Below are 11,010 nucleotides of genomic sequence, written 5' to 3'. Positions count from 1 at the left end.
TCCATTTCTCTGCCTAGCTCTTTCCCTCTCCTAGCCATCTCCAAAGCCTGGGCGTAGTGGGGGCTCGCCCTCTGGGAGAGACAGGGCCTCGACCTTTTCAAATCCGGACCCCGTCCGGCGGAGACCCTCCTTACTCCACCCTCATCTCGGTTTCCCTCACTGTCCTTTTCCCCAGACTCCTCGGCACCACAGCCCTCACGCTCCTTCCACTTTTTTTTTTTTTTCCCCTCTGCAGGGATGGAAGCTTCCTGGCGCCAGGTGGCCGGTGGTCGAGGCCGAGCCCGAGGACGAGCCACTGCGGCCCCCTCCTCAGGAAATGGAGTCCATCTCCGCGGCGCCGGAGGAGGGCGGGAGAAGGGGTCGGTGGGCGCTGCTGGTCCTGGCCGCAGCCCCGGAGGAGCGGCCACCCCTGCGGCTGCAGGTAGCTCAGCGCGGCGCAGCCCCGCGGGGTCTGAAGCGTCGCAGACTTCCGTGGCCGGTGGTGAGAATGGCTCCTGTTCTCGGGCTCACCTGAATGCCCACCTCCTAAGGCACTTCCTAGTCTGAGCTGCCTCGGCGTTCACTACTTTCCTTCTCCTTCGGGAGTTTATAATTGGCCTCACTTCTCAAAGCTTTCAGGCAGCTGCTCATTCTAGGCCAATTCCCATCACACCTTATTCATCATCAGTTTAATTGATATTAATCTTTGTTATTTCTCCGTCCCGTAGTCTTCCCCTTCACTCTTGTCTGTTGAATCCCTAAGGTTGCAAATCGTAGCCCAGCGGTCTGATATAGCATATAGTTTGGTTAACACAGTGCGTTAAATCTGAATTGATTGCCGGCAGTTTTTTGGTTTTTCTTTTTAAAATTTCATAAAAATCCGGTTAGTAACTTTTCTTCTAAAACACTGTGGCTTTGGTACTTTTATGCGTGGCAACAGTCGGCTGGGCCGAGTTACAGAAGTCCCTTTTAGATTGGATTTAGGCTTTCCCCTTCGGATTTTGTCTCCAACTGGTTGTCATTTTCCATCTTTGTTTGATTACTTAGTTTAGTAACTTTAATTATCTATGTCCTGTACGCACTTGACTTTGTGGTACTGTTTTCTACTGGGGTCACAAATTCCTAGTCACAAATTTCATGTCCTTTCCTGGATATATCTGGTGTGGCCTCCTTCAGCTTGTCAATATCCTTCACCCAAGGCAAGAGACAGGAGTTGGAGCTAACTCTCAGAGATAGTGAAGGACAGGGAAGCCGGGCTTGCTGCAGTTCATGGGGTCACCAAGAGCTTAGTGACTGAACAACAAAGCAGTGTTTTGGTGGAGTGCACACATGCAGCTTTCAGTTGTCCACAGTAGTGAACGAGTGCAGAGGGATCAGGGAATAATCCTGGAAATCATTTTATTGTTGTATTTTTCAAAATATATTTTTTTAGGTGGAGGAGCAAATTGAGCTTCTGAATGTTTTCCCTCCTCATCTAACTTAAAATTTAGGTGATATTCTGAGTTTATGATAGTGGTGAGTTAGAGTATGATATTGGTGGTAGTGAGGTATGCAAGAGGGAGACTTGTGAACAGTTTTGGTGAACTTCCTTGGATTTTGTAGATAGAGAAAAGCAAGCATCCTTCAACTGGATAATTGAGGTTTGACTGTAAGAAATAATATATGGGAAGGTTTCTTTGTCAGCTGTCTTTGAGATGATCTGATCTGGGTCTGTTGATCAGGTTATGAATGTTTTTATTATATCTGCTTCAACCTTTAAAAAATTTTTGAGTCATATATCTTATATCAATTAGTTTTCTACTAGCACTCAAAGATTCCTATGTAAGCTCTGTACATTTTCCTCCAGTTTTACTTGAAATATCCAGGAGTTCCCAGCCAAGCCAGCTGCAATAAGAAAAGGAAAGCATTTCATGAGGAAAATGAAGATAAAACATCATTAAATACAAATACACCACCTAAAATAGGAAAATTTGTATGAATAGTGACTCATCAGTTTCAAGCATAAAGTGCATTTCTTAGTGCGCTGATGAATTAAGACACTAAAGAATTAAGATCAATTCAGTATGTTTGTGGCTCCTTTCTTGAACTGTGGTTGCTGTCCAAAGAGTTTATTAATGTTTGCAGAGAATTCTGATAGTCCTTGCTCTTGAGGAGTTTGAAGTCTCATTGGGAATGTGCTATGAAGTAGTCTAATTCTTTTTTGCATTATTTAAGCAAGTAACAAAGTCAGAAGTACAGACATTGCTAAACAGAATAATGGAACTAATTCAAAACTTATTTAACATTTCTTTTTGGAATGAAGTTGTGAGAAGCACATTTTCCATGTTAGCAGTGGGATTCCATGTTTGTGTGGGATTCCTGTGCTTAGTCACTCAGTCGTGTCCCACTCTTTGCGACCCCATGGACTGTAGCTCGATAGGCTCCTCTGGCCATGGGGAGCCTCCAGGCAAGAATACTGGGATGGGTTACCATGCCCTCTTCCAGGGGATCTTCTTGTGGCCCAGGGATCGAACCCAGGTCTCCCACATTGCAGGCAGGTTCTTTACTGTCTGAGCCACGTTCAATCACTTCTTGTGTGGGATTAATGTTCAGTAAATGTGTTTTGTGACCACATGCTAATAAAGACAAAAAAGTTCTTGTGCTTTCTAACCAGCAAATTGTAAACGTAGTGGGTACACAGTGAATATTGCTTGTGCTAAGTGTTTGGTGGACCAGGCCATGTTGGGTTTGTAGTATGGAAGAAGATGATTTGAAAAAGCACCTGGCTTTGCTGATTCTGATGTGCTCCCTGTGGGTATGTTTCCCACCTCTTAAGAATCACTGTGTACCATTCATGTAAAACTTTTTTTCATTATTGGAGTATAATATCTTTGCATTGTTGCGTTAGTTTCTGCTGTACAACAAAGTGAATCAACTATGTGTATCGTTTCCCTCTTGAACCTTCCTACCATTTATTTTTAAACATCTTACTTTGATTTTGTTAATGTCCTTGTCTTGAGGTTGATCACCAGTTTTTTGATACTTTAACATGCCTTTATAATTTAAAAAATTGATTTGTTAGTCACTCTAGAACAGTTTGTTGCATTTAGCAGAATATTTAACAAAAGTGAAAGTTTATATTGTGGTATTCTCTTTACCTATATGATAAGAAATTTGCAAATACTTTTTTTCATAGATGACAGTAAAATAGAATGCACCAAAGGTGACTTTTAAATCTGTATTTTAATAATGTGTTGGTATCTCATGTCTTGCTTTTTGTGAGATTGTTTTGCAGAAATGAAAAACATTTTTTTTCTATTAAGCAGAGCTAATGTCTCAAAAGAAATTTGAGGAAATCAAGAAGGCTAATCAGGCTGCAGCCAAAAAAATTGTTGAAGGACACTTTAGCTCTTCATCTGAAGAAGAAGGGGATGAAGATTTTGAAGGAAAAAGAGGAAAAATAGTTGCTAATACGTTTATAACTTATACTACTCAGACAGGTACTGTATGAGCTTTTACATTTTGATATTTTTACATCAAATGAAAAATATATTCCTGACTTTTTGTAACACCTTTACTCTGTGTGGGATACTTTTTGTATCTTAAGAATGAACATTCTTGTGCTGTGGAGTTGAATTTTTAAACCTTTTACTGTTTGCTGCCTTTGTGGCTAAGTCACTTCAGTTGTGTCCAACTCTGTGCGACCCCATAGATGGCAGCCCACCAGGCTCCCCCATCCCTGGGATTCTCCAGGCAAGAACACTGGAGTGGGTTGCCTTCTCCAATATGTGAAAGTGAAAAGTGAAAGTGAAGTCAGTCAGTCGTGTCCGACCCTCGGCGACCCCATGGACTGCAGCCTACCAGGCTCCTCCGTCCATGGGATTTTCCAGGCAAGAGTACTGGAGGGGGTGCCATTGCCTTCTCTGTTTACTATTTGAGTTGTATGTTTTATCACAGTAATAGGATGACAATGTCTTTTATAGCCTTAGAAATTCTCTTTGATGTTTAATTGGCATCTCATTAGTATGCCTGGGTAGTGGCAATAGGGAATCTTCCCTGAGAGATGAGTTGGGTCCAGTTGTTCCTGATGACGGTTTGATTGCACTTGAAGACTTTGAATACTCCTTTAAATTGATTCTTCATTTTTTTCTTTTTCATTATGTTAAATGTATCTTGGAGTCAGTTTCATTTCTTGACTTTATTCCTTTATTTTATATCTTACAACTTCTGATGTTTATGCTTTAAAAAAAAAATCTTAGTCTCCTCAGGTTCAGTGTGTACAGTCACATTGTATGTTGTATATATCTGGGTTACTTAGCCACATTTGTTTATGAGAGCAAGGGGCAAAGTGATGTTGCTGTGAAGATTTGGTACTAAGTGTAGAAATAGATTATTTTCAGTGAAGTGCTCTTATATGTTCCACATTTTATACTTACAGTCATTGCTGGAAGCATTCTTGTATGTATTATCCACATTAGTTGTTTGCTGAGTATATTGGTAGCATCATGAGCCTGGGTACATATCATCAAAATGGTTTCCAAGGAATTTACTATATCTGGCAAGGAATTAAGATTAGGAAGCTTGACTAAGAAGTCTGGCTCAGCCAGGTAAAAGTTGGTAAAGAGGAACCTTGAAGTTTCTTGCTTTTGAAGGACTTCATAGAAAGTAACTTAAGGTTTCCTTCAAGAAGACCTCACTTAAACCATTCTCGGTACAGGTGTTATTTTTAAATAGGAAATCCAGTGGTATAACTGAGTATTTCTGTCTAGTGTTTAGAAAACTTTTATCATATATGAGTTTTGTTCTTTTTTAACCCAGCTTTCATCTCAAAGTGTTAATGTTGTATTGTGTCAAATCCATAAGTATTTTGATATCCATTCCATTGTGTTCTGTACTTTGCCTCTACCAAAGTCAGGAAACTTGACTGGTACAGTAAATGCCAGAGTTATGAGATGGTTCCCATCTCGCGTTAGTGAATTGAACAACAGAACTTAACCGAAGAAATTGGATTTTTTCTGCCTGAGCACAGCCTTTATACTTTGATGTCAAGTTTCAGACTTTAATGGTCAGCTTCCTGTTGGGTATTGCTGTCTTGCTGGCCTATGGAAACATAAACATATGTTGAAAGATAACTTCTTTATTGTTTTGTTTTCTTTATATTAATTAGTAGTGCCACAGTTTTCCCAGTCACCCACCTAAGGCAGAAATCTGGGAGCAGGGTTGGCATATACATGACATGAGTATATTTTATTTGCTCCCACTCTTCCCCTCAGCCTATGTCAGACAGCTCTTCAGACACAACAGTCTTTTCCTTCTGAATCTTGGCATGAACATTGACTTTTCAAAGCAACACAATCTCATTGTCACCAAGTCCTGCTGAGTTTTACTTCCTAAATTTCGTAAATTCACCCCACCTTTCCCCATACTGTCATCACCTTAATTCAGGCCCCTACAGCTGTTTAATAGGTTTAATAGCTATTAAATAATAGTTATTTAAATCCATATAATAGCTCTGTGGGGTAGATATTATTATTACTACTATTTTAAAGATGAGAAAGCTGAGATGGGGCACATTGACTTGCTAAAGGTCATTTTTTGCTTCATCTGCTGTAACTACCTCCTCTCTGGTACTTCATGTTTCCAGGCTTGGCCTCCTCACAGTCATTTTTCTTCAGTTGCCGGAGTGATCTTGTTAAAATGCATGACTTCAAATGCCATCCTAGCCACCATGACATCTTGGGCAGTATACTTTATTGCTGCAGCCAAGTTTTAACACAATTTTCAAAGAAGTCTTACATAAATTTTATAAATATAAGATTAAACTATTAAAGTCTATTCATCTTGCTTTTTATCTTCTGTGTTACATGGTAGCTGTTAAATTAGATAAAATTTTAAAATGCTCTACATTTGTTAGAGCCAGCTATGTCAAAGAGCAAAATAAATACATAGAATATGGTTACTAAGTCTGCTTTTAAGGATTCTCAATCAAACTTTGATGTTTGTTCAAAACAATTGTCTTTAGTAAGTTTATAGTATTTTATAGTTTTGGGAGTGATTTTATATATATTTTATTGAATAACCTAAATTATACTTGTGTTTATAGTATGGTAGAACAAGATTTTGTGACTTTTGTGTTTACTTAGATGGTCTTAGGAAGTAAAGAATTATCCAAGTGTCCTTTTTATTTTTCTTTTTGATGACATAGATTTTGGCTTGTACAATTTTATTGCCATGTTCTGTACTTATGAGAGTTTATGCTAGTAGTGTACTTTTCTTGGAGACTTGGTTAACCCCTATTGAATAATCTTTATTATACTAAAGGCCTGTAGGTTTATTTTTCTTACACTAAAGTGACTCAGATTATTGTCCTTTTGGTGTCATGTGAGCTTTGGGGTTGTTTTTCTGCCTTTTATTGTGCTGTTATTTCTTGGACCTTCCTGTATTAAACCGTTGCTGCAGCATAGCATAGTGGTCAAGAGGGCTCACTTTGGAGCCATACCGAAGTTACTTAAATGTTATGTGCTTCAGTTTTCTCATCTGTAAAATGAAATTAAAAACATCTTATTTAATCTTACTGAAATACAAATAGTGCAGTGTCTACCAAGTAAATGCTTAATGATTGCTTAAAGAAAATTCAGTGTAGTAATTTTTTTTCTAAGTCATGCTTCCTTTTTAAGCAGAAATAGCATAATTTAATGAAACAAGGTTATTGTACTGGATTGATCTTTTCATTCGACAGATTTTTACTAAGAACATGCTTTTGTCAGACAGACTCGTAACACACAGACTCTTACGCACTTACACATTGATGGACATATGCTTATATTTAGGCTCAGTGGCTCTGCTGAGCTGCTTTTCAGTTCCTTTCACCTCGCTTTAGGTATGGTTTCTCTTATTACCTGGCATCTTGCTGCCTTTGCCTGAGGCTCTGCCCCCACCGGATTTGTTAAGGACTGTAACAGCAGGTAAACTCTGAGAGAAGGTCAAAATAGAATGCATGGACTTTGTGACCTCTTGGCAGTTCACTGGTTGCTTTTTTTCTTTAGCTTCTCCTTTTTTTAGCTGTAGTTTGAACAATTGATAATACCAGACAGTTCTCATGTAATGTAGTGTTGTTGGTGACTGTGTTATTTTCAGATGTTGCTTAACCTTAAGTTTTCAATTTTTAAATTTCAAGATGGAGATGTACGAGAATTAGAGCGAACGAAACAATACTTAAATGAAGCTTTTCAAGCCGGGGCTATGACATGCTTAATTTGTATTGCTTCAGTGAAGAGAAACCAAGCAGTAAGTTTTTGTCCTTATCTAAAATAATGTTATCATCTCCCTCAAATATCTTATTTTGCCTGTATAATTTGCAATCATTTATTACTCTTTTTGCTTATTTTTGTTCAAAAATGTTTCATTTAAGAATTCTATTTATAAATTGATATTCAGTTTTGGGGAATCTGTGATTAAAAGAAAAATACCTCTAAATGAGCAATGAATATTTTCAGCACTATTTATAAAACTGAAGCAAATATCTTCAGTTTCAATGCATATGTCATGTTGATAAAGCCTTTTTAGCATCAGTACGTTGTAGAGATTCACAAGTACTGAAATGTTAAACTATATTTCATTACTTTCACCAGGTTTTAAAAAATATAGTTGTGTTCCCTGCCTTCAAGGAAGTAAAACCTAGCAGTGACATTTATGGTTTTATTAGTGAGCTTCTCTTGTGTTGAAGGTGCTTCTGGAAAGTGGCTAGGGTTAATGGGGAGAGATGGATTCAGAGATAACTTATGTACTTAGAGATTCTATGGCCTAATGGTGAAGTTAATATATATGTAAATTTAAAGAGCATTAATAAAGCAATTAAGGGGAAGTGATGACTGAGTGTGATAGACTCACCGTTTAGACCTCAAGTTAATCCTCTGCTGTTGTAGCCCCATTGCCTAGAGAAGGGCAGTGTGGTCAGATGTGAAATGGATGGGTCATGTAGAATGAACCAGAAATTTAAGCTGTATCAGATAGGTTAGCATAGCAGCTGCAGGTGCCTTTAGTGCTTCTCGTTGGCTTACTCTGAATTCAGCTGCAGTGGAGGAATAGTCTCTGCATTAAACACTTGCTGTTTAATGCTGTTTTCCCAACTTCACTGCTTTCTCTTTGGGAACTAACTCAGCAGGAAGTACTGAAGCAGGGCAGAATTAATGCCCGCTGGGGCAACATTCTACCATAGGAAGCTGGGGGATGAGTGCCCCAGCTTCCTTTTTGCTAGTGGTTAGGGCTGGAGTTGTCCTAGGCATGTTTTATGTGGTTCTTCACAGCATTCCGAACGGGACTGAACTTTGGCCCTTAGTGGTAATCAGCTGAGTAATATGCAGTTTATTTGCATTTTCTTTTCTCTCTCTTGACCTTTTGCTTCTATATCACAGTTCTTTTCTTAGGCACTGCTTTTTTTGGGGAACTCAAACTAAGAAGTTAGCTTTTTTTCAGTGCTTCTGCTAGCTTATGATATTTATATATATATTTTCAAGTTTTTTTGTTCACCCAAGTTTTAGAATTTAGCGTTAATCGTGAGGCTAATAGATTTTTTATAACAATGGGGCAACAGAGATTATATGTACATTCTTGTGTTTAAGGATTCCTTTTGTGGTGTTATTTACAATTAGAAAAACCTAAATGTACAACAACCCATAATTTGTTAAATTATAGTATATAAATCAGTGTGATACCTGCTATACAGCTATAAATATCATGTTGTATGGACATATTTGATAAGGGTAAATGCTTATACTATGTTAAAAAAAAGGCTATAGTTACATATCAGTAAGTGTAGTATGACCTCATTTTTTAAAAAGTATGAAATATATACAAAAATATTAGAGATTTTTCAGAATGTTAGCAGTAGTTTCTAGCTGAATGAATCTGAATGGTTAATATTATTTTTCTTTTAAGTGTTCTACATGTAAATTAATTTTTTTAAAGAACATTTCTTCTATTATGCTAGAGGAAGGTTTTTTCCTATAATTAGCTCTTGAAAATGGTACTTATTTTAAAGTATTGTGGAATTATCAAAGAAAAATCATTTTGTGTTTGTTAATCTCTGATACCTTTGTCTTAGGTTTGGAGTTGTTCAGGATGTTTCTGTATATTTCACATGCCCTGTATCCAGAAGTGGGCTAAAGACAGCCAGTTTCTGGTATCTTCTCTGACGGATGATGATTTTGGAAAGAGAGATTATCCCTGGCCTTGGTAACTTTCTCTAATTTAGTTGGAGTGCTTAGTAGTAAGTAAATGAAAATTGTAGCTTTTAAGTTGCTTTATTGGCAATTTCATTGTCCATGCTTGGCCTTCAAGTAGTCATTTGGTTTGTGAAGATATGAAACCTACTAATGGCTCCCGCCATTGCACTGGTTCCTTTTGGTAACTAATAAATCATTTAGATTCTTCCCCCTCCCCTGCCCCCCCAACCACAAAGCAATGTCTTAGTTATCTTTTTTTTTTCCATTCTGGTTTCTTTATTTTTATTGTTTTTAAATGTAAATTTATTTATTTTAATTGGAGGTTAATTACTTTACAATATTGTATTGGTTTTGCCATGCGTCAACATGAATCCGCCACAGGTATACATGTGTTCCCCATCCTGAACCCCCCTCCCTCCTCCCTCCCTGTACCATCTCTCTGCATGATACTGGATGCTTGGGGCTGGTGCACTTAGTTATCGACTAGAATCCATTGAAATTCTGCAGCTTCTCTCAGGAGCTCCTGTTTGTATATTTTAGTATTACATTGTACAAGACTGTCATCTAACATTTTCATCATTGGCTTCCTAGTTTTATCCTCGAAATCTATCAAAGCTTCAGGTTATCCAATGTCATTAAATTTTCTACATCTATTATTTTAGTTTGGCTTCTAGGACCAAAACTGCTTTATTTTAGTCTTGCTGGGTAAGAATCTGTTTTAGCAGAGAATGTGAAACAGTATTTGAACTTTTCTTTGACTTAGGCATATTTGAAATATATATATTTTTGTATTAGATGTTAAATATGAATATTTTTTATTTTCAAATATTTTTCCCCTTCTAGATTTTGTCATGTTTCTTGCTGCTATATTACCTACCTGTAACCTGATTCCTCTCTTCTGCTTGCTATTGCTAATATAGTTTGCTTATTTGTAGACCACCCAACCAAACTTTTAAAATAGTGAGCCTTATAAAATTGGAATGAATAACTCAAGAATAAAGTTCAGGTGGTTAGTAGAAAGCTAATGATGCTTTCTTGTGTAGCTATATTTTAGATATGTGTTGTTTAATACAGTAGCAACTAGCCACATGCAGTTATTTATACTCTTAAAAATAATGAAATAAAAAATTGTTTCTTTCTCAGTTGTATGTATTAGCCACATTTCAAGTGCTCATTAGCCATATGTGGCTAATGGTTATGGTGTTGGACATGACAGGTATAAAACACTTCCATCGTCTCAGGAAATTATTGGACAGAGCTATTCTAGATGGTTGAAGTTGATTTTAGTAAAATCTTGTTTCTTACTAATATAGAGATGGAGCAGAGGTTACATTAACTGGTTGTATGTACTCCATTGTTAAGTATATTTATATCCCATCTCATGTCACTTTTATAAATGAAATTAACTTCAGGAATTTCATTTTTTGTAGTCCCAAATGTAGGTTTGAATACAAACGATCTGACACACCTAGTAGGTACTATTGCTATTGTGGAAAAGTGGAAGATCCACCTTTAGATCCGTGGCTCGTGCCTCATTCGTGTGGCCAAGTATGTGAGAGAGATTTTAAACCTTCTTGTGGCCATAAGTGTTTACTCCTCTGCCATCCAGGTGAGTTATATATTATATTTTTTGTCGTTTGTGGGTAGTTATTTCTTACATTGAAGCAAAAAAATCATTGTGAAAGTTGAACCCAGAGCTTAAGTGTACATAAGAAAATATTTGAAGGGATTGCCTTTTAAAGTATCAGGAAAGTGTTAGGAATTACTGATAGGTGTAGGAACTGAAAATTTTAATTTTTGACTTCTGATTTTTTTTTTTCCTTTCATT

At 37.3% G+C, this 11,010-nt stretch overlaps 1 protein-coding gene across 1 annotated transcript in view; it reads left to right on the top strand.

Annotated features, from left to right (window-relative positions):
- Window positions 1-237: 237 nt before the first annotated feature.
- NFXL1 (nuclear transcription factor, X-box binding like 1) overlaps window positions 238-11,010 on the top strand; it is a 54,242-nt gene continuing 43,469 nt past the window's right edge. Inside the window, exons 1-5 of the mRNA XM_052642181.1 lie at window positions 238-481; window positions 3,285-3,458; window positions 7,136-7,245; window positions 9,062-9,192; window positions 10,613-10,791. Coding sequence (XP_052498141.1) covers window positions 238-481; window positions 3,285-3,458; window positions 7,136-7,245; window positions 9,062-9,192; window positions 10,613-10,791 — 838 coding nt within the window. The remainder of the gene's footprint in view (window positions 482-3,284; window positions 3,459-7,135; window positions 7,246-9,061; window positions 9,193-10,612; window positions 10,792-11,010) is intronic.

The sequence above is a fragment of the Budorcas taxicolor genome, chromosome 6 (genome assembly GCF_023091745.1).
Source record: "Budorcas taxicolor isolate Tak-1 chromosome 6, Takin1.1, whole genome shotgun sequence".
NCBI lineage: Eukaryota > Metazoa > Chordata > Mammalia > Artiodactyla > Bovidae > Budorcas > Budorcas taxicolor.
Note: the sequence above shows the minus strand (reverse complement) of the source record. Positions and strands in the feature narration are given on the sequence as shown.